Genomic DNA, 18,184 nt, shown 5'->3' on the forward strand with positions numbered 1-18,184 from the left:
AAAAAATATCAACCAATCAACGACCACCAAAATAAAAAACCCCTTTTACAATGCCCTAACATTTGCTGTAACTACCTTCTGGGTAGAGAACAAAGCAAAACTCTTAGTTTGTTCACAAATATTTTAGTTAATGAACTTTTGTGATACTGCTGAAGATAGCATCAGAGACAGATACACAATTTTCTTCTTTGAAATTGAGCTTTTTTTAGAGGTATTTGATAACAGTTTATAATTCATTAAAAAGTCAAAGACCAAAATGGAAATAAATTGTACTCTAATGCCAGTAATGCATACATATATCTCAGGAACCAGACACTCTAGTTTGAGACATGAAAATGAAAAAAATTTAGTTCTCTCCAACATCAGCAAAAGAAATTGCTGCCTGAAAGTTGAAAGGAAAACTGAGCTGCTTGGGAGATAATGAGGAAAGGCCATATTGTTCAATCATAGCATTAAAGAAAAGTTTAGAAGTGACGTGAAAGATTTTTTAATGCATGCAACAATTTTTTTAAAACAAAACTGCTGTAACACTTGCAATGTAATCTTTTTCACAGGCACATCACTGAAATAAAGGCAAAAATATGAGTGCATAACAACTATCATTTTGCAGATACAACTAACCCATGAAGAGCAAATTAAAATCCACTTTTAATCAGATGGGACAATGTTCGAAGTCAGAGAAATCTTCATTTTTATGTTTCAATTTTTCTACCCTCAATTTAAGTCCTACATATTTCAGAAGATATTACAAAAGATGGCCAGTAAGTTCTTCCTTGATGACAAAGGGTACTCAAGAATCAAAAGCTGCTTCCCAGTACTTTATTCCATTACACATCACTGGCAAAGGTAACAGCAGCTTACTAATAGATGTAAAGAAGCCTTGGTAGCCATTTAGGTAAGTCAAGTACACACCAAAGAGAAAGAAAATAAAGAACCTTACACTGGTTCTCTCAACAAAAGAAATCCATCCTTTAAAATATTTGGGTTTAGTTAGAAATTGGCAAAAAACATAAAAATCTTTAAAAATAATAAAGGATTGTATGCATATATTCTTAACTTATATTTCAAGTTATACATTTCCATACAGCCTTTAAAAAAAGGCAACATCTTGGGCTAGAGATTTTGGTTATTGTTTGGTTTGAAATTTTTTTAAAGGATAATTAAGTAGTAAAAGCCAGATGTTTGCATTTTCCTTAGATAAAAAAGCCAGCATATCAATAATGTAGTAAAAGGTAAAAAGCCTTCTGCTTTTTTGAAGCAAATTGTTTAGTTTTCTGGCAAGTTATTAGAAATATTAAAAAAGAAAATTATTAAACATAGCTTATTTTGGATATAACATATGGTCCAGCCAGTTCTATATTCTAAAGGAACCAAGCAAAGCAGCAGAGTAGAAATGAAAACCTGCCAAATCAGAAATAATTGCAAAGTTCTAAACAGGAGAAAAGAAACAAAGAAATTAAAACCTCAAAATAATGATGTCAGCTTATTTTTACTTATCACCAGTAGAATCAGGAGGGAGTGGGGAAGGAAAAACTACTGGTTTTACATCAATTCCAGAGCAGAGATGCCACATTTGTAAGTATTCGTCCCACTGCAGACTTTCATAGTACTTCAACATTAGCATTCATACACTGCTTGACAACCTATTAAAGTATTTGCTTTTAGAGGTATGTTATACCATATAGTGTTTTCCCTGTTCTTTTCTTATGTACTGAATTAAGCCATGTATTTTTATGTTGCTTTGCAGCATCAAAAGCTCATGAAAAGATTTCCACACACAAGGGCTGTATGCATTCTTGAGGACTTTTTCTTCCCCACCCTGTTTGATAATGGAAATTATTTGATTGTCTTAACTAGGTGTTCAGTTCATCCCACCGTGCTGCTTCTAAATAAACTGTATTTCAGATGTAAAAAGACAGGGAAAAGAAACAAAGTAAAAATAAAAATATTCAGCATATACTAGGAAAAGACGAGACTGCAGATTCATCTGTTATACAGCTGAACTAATCTCTGGACATCTTTGGAGGAAGCAATTTAATTCTTTGGCTCAATCCAGAAGCTATTTACTTCATATTTAAACATCAGCACATTGTGTCTAGTTTAAAATACACCTGGAAATGCATACCAGGAAGTAATTTCTTCCAGTGTACTGAAGGTAAATGTGTCAGTAAAAATTCTGCCTGGAGTGGGAAAAAAAAACCCACAAAAAAGCCTGAAGCCCCAAACCCCTGTACCACCTAGAACCCTTTCACAAAGGGAACTTCTTCAAACTTTTACCCTGCCACCCTTCTAAAAGTAAAAAGCAGTTCTCAGATGACACTCTTCTGTACTATCACACAGTTAGCCTCCAGAATTGACATACCTACTAAATTTCTTGGGACTTGTATAACATCTTCAGCAAATTCAAGGTAACTTCTTGCCTTTTTCACTGCATCTTGATCCTAAAACAGATATATGTATGAGAGAAATAAGATCTGTTTTTCCAAGGTTTTTTTGTGTGTGGTTTTTTTTTTTTTTCCTGAAAGACTAAAGAGGACTTACCTCTCCATAAATATGGAATGTGCATGTATCTTCATCAAGGTCAATAGCAGTCACTCCAGGGACTTTTCTGGCTTGCTGAATATTAGCACCATGAGTGCCAATGGCCAAGCCCATTAGGTCTTCACGTACAACAAACTGTTCATGAAATCGTGATGCAAGTTGTCTAGAACTCTGAAGAAAAATGTTAGCTTACTTTGATTTTTAGTACATTGGAGAGAGAAATCAACATAAATGTAGAACTCATTCTTTAATCAGGTACTTAGTCTACTTTTTACTTTAAGCAATCCTTTTAATGAATTTATTTTCCCTTCAAAAACACTGAAGGGTCTTCTTCAGTAGTCCTAATACTGTGTTTTACATATTAACAAAAGACTAGCCTTTAGCTATGTTGACACATCTGTCTTTCCACAGAGTATCTACAGCTATCAAGTGTTCTAGGTAAGACAGCATTTGTGTAAGTTAGTAAAATCAGAGCTGCGCTGATTATTAAAGCAAACCCTGTAACCTCTGAGGAAAAAAACCCACCTATTTCGACAGGTTGGGGGACACAGCAATAACTCAATCACTGGACACAAAAATTATATAGAAAACAATAACTATGGATATCTACTGCATTTAAAAGTGATAAATCCATGCCTATGCAAGACAACACAAAAGAAAAATGCAGTACATTGCTTGAATTCAGAGAACAAGTATCTTAAAAATTTCATCCAGTAATCACATTTTTACAAAGACAGAAGGGTCAACCTGAGAACTTTAGATTGTCACATGCTATCAAGGCAAAATTCCTTGCTTCAGCAGGCCAGTAACAGTGACTGAAGACTATACTATTAAAACAACTTTCAATCACATTTGAGGCTCAGTTACTCTTGAATTCAATGCCTGGTTAACATTTCATAACTCTCATCACCTTTGCATGCAATTGCTATGGTGTAACCAAACAATACAAAATGGCTTACAGAAACTTAATGAGGATTTCCTACAAGAAATAAAGTACCAAGAAAGAAAAACCAACCAAAAAAACCTGATCAACTTTTGGATCTGCAAGAGGATTTTAAGAATAGCAAATATCACTAGAAACCTGAATAAAACTTGCAAAAAAATATAAAAAACAGGGGAAAAAACCTGAACTAACTGTAACTCCAACAACCATAGTAAACAATTTCCTGAAGTAGTTCCGAGTTTCCAAGAGAATTATGCTAGCGAGCTCTGACTTAATGTGAAAGTATGAACATATATGCCCATACATAAAATACAGTTTCTATATTTTCTTAACTGTATAAAGCTTCCACCACAGAGCAAGCATGCAGAAGAGAGCTGGGAACAGATGGAAGCTTTTGAGAAATATCTTGTAGCACACTGTGGAGTTGCACGATGCTGAAAATATTTAGACATGGAGGAAATGTAAATTTTTGTCAACATCCATACAATCCTGCATTTCTATGAATCAATGTCAATCCCAGGTAGCTCAGATTATTAGCATGAACAGACCTCACGAGTGCAAGGGAAAACACTTTGGAAATGCTAAATTGCATGCAGTTTGGAATCTGTTAAGCGAGTGGGGAAATCATTAAAGATAAGCGGACACTTTTTTCCAAAAAGAAAGCCACATGTTTAAAAAGACTAAAACAATGACTGTAAAGTTTCTCCCACACAGCCTCTTCATACTTTCAAAAACCAGGTAATTTTCTTATAGGATGCTTGTGCTCTATGAAGCAGTAAGATCACTAAGTTTGGTCACCCTGAGAACTAGAAAAACACATGGAGAGAAATTAGCAAGACAAACAAAGAATATGGTTTTTTTTCTGTATGATAATGAAGTCATATGTTTACAAGAAGTTATAGTACTCTAGATCTACAGAGAAGAGCTAACTGTCCTAGCTGAACTGCTACTGTTATCTGACCTGGTCCTGCTTAAAGCTGTTGGTAAATTGGCTACAGTAGAGAGTGGCATAAGTATCCAAGCGTCATACTTTACATGCTCAGAGAGCTCTATCAAGCACTTAGTTAACTAGATTACAGACAACTCAAAGCAAACATTTTAAATGCTCACAGATCAACATTCTAACAGATAAGTCAAATGTCAACTTACTAGGTGACATCTGTTAATTCCACCACATGAGAGCAGAGAACAGGATGATCAAGTCAATGATCAGTTGTTAACACAACTATGTATGATATTTAGAAAAGATGAAGATAAATCATCACTGGGTACCTTGGCTATGACAGTTAAACTTTAATACTACAAACTGCTTGTACTAAAGTATCATTGGCTTTTCTGTAAATTATGTATTACAAGAGGGATTTTATTTAAACATAGGAAATTCTGTATCCTGCTTCCCTCCAATAAATTAGTACAAAACAACTATGCAAATAACATATTAACACCTAGTTAGAGGCCATGACTGAATTGCATTTAGACAGAACAAAATACAAACCACAATGAAAAACTACACTTGTAAATTCACGCTTTTGACAAAACAACTAAGCAACACCTACTGGGAAAGAATGCAAAAAAAATAAAAGTGGTTATTTCACTTGATGCTCTAAAAGCTGTGTTTGAGAAGCAGAGCCATGCAAGTCAAGAAGCTAATATGCAGAAGAGAAGGTACAAGACAACAAACAAACAAAAAAAATCAAATAAAGGAAGCTGGTTCAGTGATTATAATGCCAAATAGGAAAGGTAGAACTGCTAGATGAAAAGAACTAGCAGACATTTAAGTTCAGAGAGTATAAGATACAGAAAAGAGTTTGATGGAAACAACTAACAATGAACAACAAAGTAAAGCCCAAAGTGTTCACTAAATATTTCTTCTGCAGATGGACATGTGCAGTCTGCCTGTATGTCCATAAAAAAAAAACAAACATGATTTCTGTTGAGACACTATCTGAAGCTCTTCTTTTCAGGTTCAGTTGAAATTGATTTTATGTTTATAGTAAGTACAGAAAACAAATGCCAACATGAAAACTACCAGCCAACTTTCATCATGCAAATTACAACCACATATAGTTATACCACAACCTTCATTTAAGTACTGCTCAGGCAGAAACTGAAGCCAAATAATGGTTTTCAAGTGAGAACAAAATCAAGTTCACAAGTCCTTCACAGCAGAAAAAAAGGTTCAGCCTTACAATGACAGCAAGGATCCAAGATTAGTTTGGGAAAGGAATCAATGACAACAGCTGTTGGTGCATGCATTTGTGGGGGCATGTAAAGAGAATTAGCTCTAAAGAGGCTGCTGTTCTTCCCACTTCCAAAATAATACTTTGCACTTCAAGAGGTAAACTGCCCACACAATTGTCAGTTCTGGAGGAAAACAGAGAAGAATGGATTACTGAAGAGCTACAGCAGGGTGCTCAAGAAGGAACAGGAATGAGAAGAACTGGTCCTTTCTTGGTCTTGAGAAATATCAAGACCCAAACAAACCTGGATTACAGCTCTGAAACATAGAAATCAAGATACTGAAGGGAACAACAGAAGACAGAACTTCTTTAACAGTGAGTACACTTACTAGATACAAGAGGCCTGTACTACACAACATCCCTCTTCAAGCTAAGGCCAAATAGATAGAACCCTTGGAGCTGGGGGAAATGAAACCCGGCTCTAAAGTAACAGAGCTGGTATATACACCCATGTAAAACTGAATTCCAATAGTTTGATGGTACTTCCAGTTCTAAAAGTTTTCAGAAATGTTGCTTCCCCCCCCCCCCAAGATAGGGGAAAAACCTTGAAGAAATGTTAATTCTACTCTATAAAGTTACCCTTCTTTCCTAGCCTACTCTTTCTGTGGGTTTTTTTTTTTTTTTCCCTTCTTCTTCCTTTCCATGGACAAGTATGAGTCAAGCTTCTTGCCAGTCAACACCCACTCTCCAGTCACAGGAATATCAGAAGCTGTATCTGCTGTAAGATGATTTCCTAACATTTTATCTATAGACAAACCCATCCCTTCATACATCCTACCAACATCAGTCTCACCCCTTCCATCTCTCATTCACACTGTCTTGTTTTCCAAAATCCAGTTCTAGTCCATCTCAGTATCGTGACATATTCACTCCCATTTGTTATTAAAAATAGTAATTGAAAGCTATTGAATATGTGGCACTATTCATGCAATAATGGCTAATTATTTTATGCTTCAAAAGAAATATATTTATATATATATTTGCATTTAATCGCACACAAAATCCCACTGAATAAAGTGAGATTGGATGAAAATGAGACTCTTCAAGAACAGACCCTTTACCTATAAAATCTTCTGCTGGGTTACATATCCATCTGCTTCTTTTTATCACCAAGAATAGCATCAGAAGTTAATAGTTACTTTCACCTCAATGCAAGCCCTACCAGCTATGAAATGCACGAGTATATTTTTAATTTTATTTTAATCAAATTACTTCAGGGAAAACAAACAACATACCTCCAGCTGTTTGCTAGCTTCTTCATTTCTCAGTATCAGGGATAACTTGGTACGAAGACTTCGAAAGTGCATATCAATCAGCATATTTGCCCGCTTTGTTGTTACATCATTGATTGACTAAATTATTAGTAAAAGAAAATACAGTGGTTTACACATGAACTTTTGAAACAAACTACTGCCGATGGTACGATTCGACATTTGTACTTACCAAAATAATAAGCTGGTGGTTTTCAGAATCATATGTTACAGAAAAAGCTCCAACTGCCTTTTTGAAGTCCTTATGTGCAGATTCTTTGGCACACCTAGGAATAAAAGCACTGTAAAGCTAAAAATACCAACTCCTGCATTTGTCATTCACAGTCAAAAGGATTAACTTCTTAGTACAAAGAATATAAAGAAATATATCCAAGTTCTCCCTTTTAATGCACGTGTAATTTCATTCTGATATCACCATTTTACACTTTCATTTGTTTTTCATATGAATGGGATTAGAAATATTTCAGAAATTTTCTGTATGCACATCTATGAAATGAAAAAGTCAGTATTAATCTAAGTTTTAGTTATATTTACATGAGAATGATGTGGCTGTGCTTTGAGAGAAAACTAACTGTTTCTGCATCACACTACGGAATGTTTCATTATTGCACAATTATTCTCACAGCCATGATCTAAATGTGTTATACCCTAGACTGTAACGCAATATTTTCTTTCGTCATTAAATAACTACTTGCACAGATTGCCATACTTTATCAACAAAAGAATGACCACTTGAAAATTAACAATAAAACTGACAAAGAATGGATTCTGATTAATCTTTGCACATTACCGAACAGCTGTAATAATAATATTTTTAACTCTATACTGCACATAAACCTTAAAACCTTGAGGAAAGTATTTTTCTCCTACAGGACTAAACTGCATTTCAAAAATAATCTTTTTTGTTTCTTAAGTATGAGCATGTCCACATTTTTATTTTCTACATTCTTGCATGAAAATTTTGAAAGTTAATTTAGAGCAGTAAAAAGTATTTTTATTCCTTCTTGTCTCAGACTCAAGAAGTCACCCACATTTTGAAACAAGTTATAAAGAAATGCTTATACTTACATTTGCCTTAAATCTTCTGGAACTGCCAGTTTGATTTTATGAAAAGTATCTTTTGTTGCAGGTTTATTGGGGTTCACAGATCTCAAACGCTCAATTGTGACAATTTCGTTGTATGTAGCATCACAGGCTGCATATTCTATTACGTAGAACTGATATAAAAATAATAAAATCATCCAAGCCATATATTTTACGACATGAGTGAGCATTACACTATTAAGAGAAAAGCACTTCCATTAACTGTACAAGTAAAATTTGAACTTTTCAGGTTGAGATTAATGGTAATTGCAACAGTCCAAGCAAGAAACTCTTTGAAAACAAAGAGGGACAAGTTAAAACCACTACACACATCAATACAAAAAACATCATAAGAAAAATAAAGTATAAATGAATACAGAAAATATATATATATGTATATATGCATATTCCTACCTCACCCTTTATCATTCTCACTTTAGCCAACCACCAACAGCAGGGTTCTTTCTCATTTGCCCTGGAATAAACCTAAACAAAATACACACATTACATGTCTGTAGCATTGTTAAAAGACATCACAAAAGCTGAAACTAATATGAGCAGGAACTCTGCTACAGGAACAGAGACCAGCAAAATATATCAGTACATGAAGTGTGTGATACAAGCACCACATAGTAATCGCGTAACAGCTGAAGTGTTTATTGCAAATACAGGTAGGCTACAAATTTATGTATATAAGATTGTACAGATAATTAATATCATACCCAATATACTGGCATTAGTTGCTACAGTCAGAAAAGAGATAATTCAGCTTTTTATATCTGTTAATATTTAATCAACAAGATTTCTAATTGTCTGTAGGTCTGATGAGGTCCTTACCAGCAGGTGGAAGGGAGAGGACACTTATCTACACTTTAGGACATGTATCTGCAACATGCACACCGAAGAGTTTTGCCGTTTTCTTGTCTTACAAATCAAAATAAACTTAAATAGCATGCAAAGAAAACGTAAATCTTGAAAGCTGTCTTTTGTAAAGTCACTATAAAAATCAGTTTTATAATTGTATAGAATAATTGAAGTTTTAGGAACTTTATTAAAGCCAGTTTATCTCTACATACACATATATTTTTAGATTTTATGTACACACATATATAATGCAGATCATCTCATTCAGTCTGAAGGTTTTGTAACATAGGTATTATTAACTTACAGCTGAAGAACTACAGTATGGCATCTATTTCTAGATTAATTCAGTTCTGATACTGATAAAGAACTGATCTGTAATCAAAGAAATGCTGATCATGTTTGTATATCAGCATGGAGGTCATAGTACATGGAATACCAAAACAGCCATATAGTTTACAACTGTCAAATTCTTTCTGATGACATGCTTAACATTGTTCTATGTAGCACCTGGAATCAAAAAATGTGACATCATACAATATGGAAGCAAACCTTCCACTGGCTTGGCCGACATTTTTCGCCCCAAGTCCTCTTACTTCTCAGAATAAATGTTGTTAATAGAGCATACATACCTCTACTTCATCACTTTCATTTATATCTTTATTATAGCCCGCAGGTGGTGGAAACCTCACATCATGGAATGGTATTTGTCTCTCTGGTTGCCAGCTACAAATAAAAATACAATGAACAGCCTAAGCATTTCCACCGCCTTTACAAATAGAAATCAGAAACATTTTCAATCCATTAGTTTTACACTTTTAAGTTTTGTGAAACTTTTGTGTATATGTATTAAGGTAATATGTATCTATAATAAGAAACACAACTAAGTGACCATTAAGCATCTTAGAAGACTCCCTAATGCTACCCGCACAGTTTTGAAATCTTCCAGCAGCACTTTTTACTCTATTTGCAGTCATAGGTTTATTAGAAAAACAGGTTAAAAAAATGTTTCATAACACATTTGGACATTTCCTTCAAAACAAGCCTGTTTCTTCTTTTTCTTTAGTTCTACTATAAATCATGAAAACTTGATCAGGATTCAGACTGAATACAGTTTCAATTTTCAATTTCTTTAATAGAGACTGGATAAATTGAACACAACAAGAAAAGATTATTTTTAAAGAAACTAGTAATGCATTATTTCCTTCCTGAAGGAAACGAAACCTGAACTCAATGGTATAATGGAAGGTTACTTTTTCATGTCCTTAAACGATGGGAAAGGAACATCATTTCCTTTGTAGCTTAGAAAACTGGTATTTATCACTTATCTATAGAACAAATTTTGTAATAATCTGCTAAACCTAAAAATAAGATATTCACATGAGAAAGAAGCAGTCATAGTAACACTGCTGACTTACTCAAACATGGGTTGTCATCATGTAAATTCTGTAACATGCTCATCTTCCCAACAAAGCCCATGTTACTGCAGTTTTATACTTAAAAATATTTAAACAATTAAAAGCATTTATACAGAAATGTCACAACATAGTAAGCATCAAACATAATTCCAAAACACACTAGCAGCAAGCTTAGAGCACCCAAGAGATGCTACTCTGCATTATTAAGTTATATTTAGGTTAATCAAATGCTAGGTTGATATGCTGTATCATTTATAACATTAGCAATACACTTACTTGTTTTCAAATGCAACTGTTATAGAATCTTCATGCACATCCTTTACAAATGCCTGTGTAGAAAAAAAGATGGAATTATGGTACACTTATGGATGTTTTAAAAAAGAATTTTAAACCCATAAAATGTCTTCCTTCCACAAGCATTGATGAAACTCAAAATTTAAGTATGCTTTCAAGTCAGCCTTTTTAATTTTGCAATAGACTCATAAAACACATACTGAAAGTCGATAACCCCCTTGAGTTCACGACTGCCAGCATACTGATACACAGAACGCCCAACCTATACATGCATTCTTCCTACTCTTAGGTGTAATAGGAGAGGCTACTAACAAAGGACAAGATCATTCTGAATAGTTATATCATGAAAGTTTAAAGTGTTTGATTTTATAATCACATTTCGCATATTTTGACAGGTACAGAAATTAAACCACAACACTCCTCAAGAAAAAAAAAAATCATTTCTCTTCTCTCTTTTACCTCTAAGTAAGTTTGAATATTACACTAGCAACACTCATCTATATCCATCTCAGCACAGTTTTCCCCTTATTTACTTCATCACACTTAACTTCTGTAATGCGCAAACTTAAGAAAAATGCCCTGTAGCCTTCCTTTAATTTTCTTCTGGGGGATGGACAGCAGCTGTGCTAAGTCTCCCATGCAACCACAAAGCAGAGTACAGAACTAAGTGAGGTTCAGCACCAAGAGTGCTTTTCCTGCCTTATGTACTCAACTGACCTATACTTAATCAATTTTCAGCTTGAAGCCCAAAACCCCACCACCCCCACCCCCGCTCCATACCAGCGGAATTACTACTCACAGAACTTTGGGATTTACTAATGAAAATACTTTCTGTAACCTCAAACGATGGAGGTCACAGGACAACCAGGGATGAAAAGATTGGTTGGGGTTTTTTTGTTTGTTTGTTTCTTTTTAAAAATAGCTCTGTAAAGCTCTGGAACAGGTAAACATTGGTGAGGTGTGCTGAGTATTCCATTAACATTTGTCCCAACATAGTAAATCCTTGCAAGACAGGTAGATAAAAGCCTGAACCAGGCACAGTAAAGATAACTGTTGGCCATACGCTGGCAGCATTGATACAGACATAGCTAGTGAAAATTAAAAACCTGACAATTTCTTTAGTTTACATCAAGTTCAGAAGACTCAATCTCAAAACCTGATGGAATACCTGACTTTCACTCCAGCCTGGCCAAAAAAGTTGATGTCGTAAGACTGTTGGTTTTGCCTTTTAATTTCCAGCCTTGCAAAATTACAAAAATTCATTGTAAAGAATTTTTAAATTAAGTGAGCAATGCCTTGCCAAATACCGAATTTCAAATATGCAGTATACAAAACACTTCTGCCTACCTCTATGTGAGGTTTATGCTTAAAAAACAATTACCCAGACAAAATATATTAACAGGCTAAATAATTGGTTGTCTAATCTCATCTACCCATAGAAAGGTGGTTTTCCTTGCTTTTTGTGACACAGAGAAGTGTCAGATACACTTATCACACCAGTTTTTCACAGCCTGCATCACAGCATTATGTCAACTTTCCTCTGGTATAAGCATTTAAACAGATCTGTAGTAAGTAAAATGTATTTGGACTCTACAGCACTACATATTTGAACACTTCTAAGTACATAGAGAAATGTTTTGAAACATTTCTAAATTTTCATTAAAAATACTAATATTTAACCAATAATGCCTTTGGAAAACTAAAATTCAAGCTTATCACAATTGTTTGGTTTTCTTTATTTTGTGATATGTGTAAAATTCCATACAATGCTAAAAATAAATTAGACTTCAACACCGTAAGCCAGATTGAGACACTGGACAAGCCAGTCCCAGATGTCAATGAAGGCAAAGAAGAGGCCCTGATTTCACACAAAGCATTATGAAAAGTACAATAAGTATTCATCAGTCTTTTTTGAAAGAGTGTAAGTTGGAAATTCAAACAAAAGGTGAACACTGGCTGTGACGAATGTGAACATATAGACGCAAAGCATTAAAAACATAGTGCAACTAGATGGAAGTAAAGTAAGGGAACAGGACAGTGAAAGACTGCTGCTGGGATACTGCTATACACCAAAGAGTACAAAAAAAAGAAATCTGAATCAGTGAAAAAGGCTTGCTTTTGCTTCTGTGACCAGAAGCACGTTTTACAACTGCTAAGGTTGATTCTTCTTCTCTGATGTGGGGGAATAATAATAATAGGCAAGTTTTCTATGCCAAATTTGACTTTCAGTCTCATAAAGCATTAACGCTTCTTTTCGTGATTCAGACATAAATAAGTGAAAAAGTTTACAATCCAACATTGACATGTCATGGCATTTCTCAAACATGAGTGTTCACATTCTAAGAAGGGTTATATGATGAAGATGTGGTCTAAATTTTACAAATTATTTGATACAAAGTAAGAATTATTGGGAACATCAGTATATTTGTTATTTTTTTACTAAACGGAATGACAGACACTCCAAAGGAATAAATAAAGGCTCTAGCTGTCATGAAGTTTTGTTGCTTTTTTTGAAGTCTGCTCGCATCATTAGATGTGAGCGCTGTCAACCATTTTAATAAGGGGTAATTAACTGCATGGAGTTAATTATCATAGATGCTCTTTTAAGATAAAAAAGGTGCTGTGTTGATACAAATGTGCATCCATTGCCTGCGTGACAGTTCCATAACATCTCATACCTGTTGGAAGGAGAAAGTCAAAAGGCAACTTGAATAGCTAATCACATCTGAGAAAGTCAGGCCATACAAAGAAACAGAAGAGGGAAAGAAAAATAGTCACAGAAGTGGTAACCAAACAAGGGAAAAGGGTACAGGCTGTCATCCTCAGAAGGACTGCACAGACAGGCTTATGAATGTACAAAGGGACTGGAGATATCAGCTGAGAGTATGTCTGTATGGAATGGTGAAAGAAAAAAAAAATTACACAGAATGCAACAGAAGGCCAAAAGAACAATTGTTAATAGTGAGACCTGAAGTAATAAAGAACTAAGAAAGATGAATGATTTTGTCAATTGTACCTTCAATGAAAAAACATTAAGTATCTATAAAACCAAGGGAACAATAGCAAAGTGCTGAAATGACTGGGATGAAGAGTGGAATATTTTTAACAAGGTTACAGAACAAGAAGTGGCAAAAATCAGTTATAGACAACACATAGATGTTAACAACAAACATCATTCCGAAACCATCTGCCTAATAAACAGGATGATTCCCATCTCTAGGAAAGGATACAAGAGAGGATCACTCTTGAACTGGATAATCAAAACCAATCCCATGCTTGAAAGGTATCCAGCATGTCCCTTAGAGGGAAATAATATCTAAAACTAGTCCCAGAAAGATTAGACAAAGAACTGTCTATCAGTTCTCTGAAAATGAGATAAGAACTTCAAACCCCAATTTACTACACCTATACAAGGAAAGACATTAGAATATGTGCCCTAATAGCTAGCACACATCTTCAAGATTTAGTTACTTTAGCTGTGAGCTGCAAAAAGGCCAGTTCCCTCCCTTTAGGATTCACAGTCCTGGTGGCTTGTTTGTTGGACCAGTCTTCCTCAAGTAAGAGAGCCTCACCTTTTCTTGCCAAGGATTCTGGGCCCAGCAACATACCAAGCCATGACTAAGCATCTCTAGGTACTAGACTGTCAATTATCGCTGAATCATGCTCATGGACAGCACTGTACTTTCCATGGAATAATTCACCTTAGCCAAAGAGAAAAAGATTCATGAAAGTACAAGTGGTATTTTAATTCCATTCAGAAAGAACTAGTCTCCACTTCAGGGATCACACCAACACACCTTACTCTGTGAAACCAAGTGTACCTGACCAGTATGAAATTTTAATTCAAATCTTCCAGTTGAGTATGAATGCATCCTCAAGCCATCTCTTGTGTTTCGTGTGGAACATAATCCCTCCAGATGTATTTCTGAATGCATTCTGGATCAAGTCCCACAGGTAATATAAGCAGAAAAGACTGGTTTATTACTCTCAGTAGGGCTTAGGTGACAATTAAGCACTGGTTTTGTACAGTCAAGATCAAGATGCTGCTGGGTACACTCAAAAATGAAATTAAGTGCTTAGGGACTTGAATTTACAAGGTCCTCAAAGAGAGCTACAAGAAGGATGTGAAAACCTGGAGTGGCAATTAGATACCTACTTGTGCCACTTAGTCCCATCATGACTCTACCAGCCTCATATTCCTCCCTTCCATGTCTTAGTATCAAGACAGAGGCATACTTTTCCAAAACATGTACACATTCTGATGAAAACATTCAGAACTATTCAAAGCCAAAGAAATTATCGCAAGTTATCAGTAAACCATTAGATTGGACAAAAGAATTATTTTGCTTTTGATTTGTTTGAAGTGTTACTGTTGTAAAACATTTCTTAGGAGGCTGCTTAAAGAAACTTTTCAAGTGAAAAAAAAATCATCTTGCAATTAAACCTGCACTTTACATCATCATACCCTTCTTGTTATGCTGGGTCAACCAATCCATTTTATAATCAAATTCCCTATCTTCAAGACTGGCATAAAAATCACAAGAAAACATGCAGGTAAATTAATTAATAAGAGTGATACTCAAACATTGTGATGAAAGAAAAAATTGTACCTAAAATTCAAGTAATTCAGACTAGAGGAAAACTGCTGATTTACATTGAGCATTACTGCATGAGGGTTTCTTTAAAAAACACAACTTTTTTTTAGTTTAAAAAAAAGATTTATCATAAGTGTGATGCTCCATCTAGACAGATAATACATGTGAAGACCAAGAAATCTGTGTGCTCCATTTGTCCCCTTAGATAAGTCCTCTTGGTTAACAATTAAGAGACAAGAAAATTCCTATGTTTACATTTCTAAAAGTTAAAATGCAAACATAATATGCAACTTGGAGACAATATCTGTGTTATAACTTGGATACACTAAATCATGATTAATGAATAAGCTCCCATGAACATATGCTCAAATGAAATTTTTATCAAAAGTACAACCAGAAATTGTCGTTATGTTACAGACAAAAGGGATACAGGTCCTTATAGTGTCATGCATGTGAATGCAGCCAAAAAAAAAGTTACAGAAGCTTTCAATTCTCCCAGGTTTCTTTGGTAACATTTGTCACTAAAGAATGCACAATGTCACTTTTAACATAATCTATTTTGCATGATTATGTAAATAACATAATTTGATAAAAGCCTCATTAAAAGTTCTCTTATGCAGCATGTCTTCTGTTTCTGTCTTGAGTGAATACTTCACCTTTAAAAAAATAAAACTGATTTTTGAAAGTGCTAAATAATTTAATTACAGGAAGCAATATACAGATCTAGAACACTGGCTACAACACTGCAGACCCACAGAGTGCTTCTTTACCATGTTTGCTGACTTGTTTCATACATACTTAAAAAACCCCATAATTTTCAGAATATGAGTTTATCACACATTTAAAAAATAAGCTTTTAAGAGGTCTTCCGTTTTTTTTTCTCTTCTTAGAAACACTCAGAGCTGTTGGAACTGTATCATTTGGTTATCAACCTGCCCTACCTACACTAACATCGGAGTGTGAAATTCTACCTGTTCCTTCATTGCTAACATAAATATTGGATGTCGCACAATAACTAGGCCCAATTTTTAAAGTACTAGGAACATTTAAACGAAGGTAGACTTGCAGAAACCGATCCATGACTGTTTCTGGTATGTTGACAATGTGTCAGTGGTAATAGGCCCAAACCCACTGTCCAAGTTTTATTTTTGTCTGAATAAGTAAACCCACAAATTATACCCTATTAATGTGCCGATTAACACAACCCAGCTCATGCAATTCCACAGCAATACTACACAGTATTAAGAAAAATATTAAGCGCTCAGCATATATGTCCAAGGCTCAGTGATGGCTTTATTCAGCACCAGCACAAGGGCTTGGAAACAAACATGGAATGCCATTAAGTAGTTTCAGTAAGAAGCACATTTGATAATTAGACGTATTTAGCAACTCAGCACATATATATTTGCCCAGGCAGTGCTCTAATACCAGTAAGGCAGTGTCCCCTGCCACAGCATTAAGAGCAGGAATCCACGACAGCATCTCACCCCGAACGTGTATTTAACAAGGGCCCCCCCTCCCCCTCCTTAAACGCCGTGCGCTAGCAGCGCAGCTCTCTTGGAAACCTGGAGAGCGAGACTGACTTTCCTTAAGTAGCGACAAAAGCTGAGGATTTAGCAATTAATGCCCCATCCCTGATCCTCGCTTCAGCGCCAAGGAGAAGGCGGCCCTGGGCCCTCCTGCCTCCTCTCGTACACCGCCGGCGCCAGGGCCTCCCCTTCCCACAATAGGGGGAAGGCCCAAGGCCTCCCCGGACGCCGGGGCCCTCTCTCGCCTTCCCTCTCTCCCTCATCAGGCCTCCAGTCCCTCAACCCTCAGGCGGCGGCCCCCGCTCCTCTCGGCCCGGAGGCCCGGCTCCCTCGTCCCAGACACCGAGGGACCCGCCGCGGCCTCCACCCCTGCCCCACTCCTCCTCCTCCTCCTCCTCCTCCTTCCTGCCCCGGGGCCTCCGCTTTCCCTCAGAGCGGGGAGGAGGAGCCGCCACCGCTGCCGCCTCCTCCTCCTCCTCCCGTCCCAGGCCCCACTCCCTCCCCTGAGGCCCAGCCGGACCCAGCCGCGAGCACCCGGTACCTTGTAGAAGGCCCCGTTGGAGCCCCGCACCTCCACCACCAGCTCCTCCATGTTGTGCCGCGGCGGCTCGGTGCGGGAGACCCAGGCCCGGCGCCTCCTCCCTTCCCTTTCTCTCTCTCTCGGCGCAGGAGGAGGAGGGGTGTGTGTGCCGGGGCGGGGGAAGGGAAGGGGAATCTCGGTTCACGCCGAGCCCGCGGGGGTGGGGCCGCGCGGGGCGGAGGGGAGGGCCGCGGGGGGGGCGCTGCGGGGACGCTCCGCGCCGCCGCCGCTCGCCCTCGGCCGCCCGGAAATGAAAGCGAAACGGTCACCGCCGGGCGGCGCGCGCGGGGAGGGGGGGGGGCGCGCCCGTTTCGAATGTAAACGCCGAGTCCGCGTCACGTGCCGGGCCGCGGCGGGAGGGGCGGGGCGGGGAGCTGGCCCCGGCCGGCACGCGCCGCTCGCCCACTGCCTAACGGCCGGGTCGCGCGCGCCGCCCCGCGCCCCTCCCGCGCGCGCAGCCGCAGCGGCGAGGGCCGAGCGCACCCGGCAGTCTCGGCTGGGGTCCCGCCTCCGCCCCCGGCGGGCGCCTGAGTGACTGCGCCGCTGGCCAGTCAGGTTGCGCGCCGCGCCGCGCGGTCGGAGCGGCGGGGGAGGGCGGGGTGCGCGCGGCCTGCGCCGCCGGGGCCCTGTGGCGGGGGCGGGGCGGCGCTGCGGCCCCCGCTGAGGGAACGGGGCCGGTAATGGCTCCTGGAGGCGGTGACGTTGCTGGCGCCCAGAGAGCGGCCATGGGAGTGATGGGGCCGAGGGCCCGCGGCGGGCGCTGCCATGGGCGGGGGCAGGAGGAGGCCTGAGCCTGCGGGACGCGGCCCTCGTCCCTCAGGGCGCCGCG

At 38.1% G+C, this 18,184-nt stretch overlaps 1 protein-coding gene across 3 annotated transcripts in view; it reads right to left on the minus strand.

Annotated features, from left to right (window-relative positions):
- FMR1 (FMRP translational regulator 1) overlaps positions 1 to 17,728 on the minus strand; it is a 31,665-nt gene extending 13,937 nt beyond the window's left edge. Inside the window, exons 1-9 of one of the 3 annotated variants that reach the window (XM_040614235.1) lie at positions 17,317 to 17,728; positions 10,634 to 10,686; positions 9,572 to 9,665; positions 8,493 to 8,564; positions 8,064 to 8,212; positions 7,168 to 7,261; positions 6,960 to 7,076; positions 2,542 to 2,712; positions 2,363 to 2,441 (exon numbers count right to left, since the gene is read on the minus strand). In XM_040614235.1, the coding sequence (XP_040470169.1) occupies positions 2,363 to 2,441; positions 2,542 to 2,712; positions 6,960 to 7,076; positions 7,168 to 7,261; positions 8,064 to 8,212; positions 8,493 to 8,564; positions 9,572 to 9,665; positions 10,634 to 10,686; positions 17,317 to 17,367 (880 nt within the window). In that variant the 5' untranslated portion in view covers positions 17,368 to 17,728. The remainder of the gene's footprint in view (positions 1 to 2,362; positions 2,442 to 2,541; positions 2,713 to 6,959; positions 7,077 to 7,167; positions 7,262 to 8,063; positions 8,213 to 8,492; positions 8,565 to 9,571; positions 9,666 to 10,633; positions 10,687 to 17,316) is intronic. The other 2 variants (XM_040614236.1, XM_040614234.1) reach the window with 2 other exon arrangements.
- Positions 17,729 to 18,184: the final 456 nt, after the last annotated feature.

The sequence above is a fragment of the Falco naumanni genome, chromosome 14, assembly GCF_017639655.2.
Source record: "Falco naumanni isolate bFalNau1 chromosome 14, bFalNau1.pat, whole genome shotgun sequence".
NCBI classification, from domain to species: Eukaryota; Metazoa; Chordata; class Aves; order Falconiformes; family Falconidae; genus Falco; species Falco naumanni.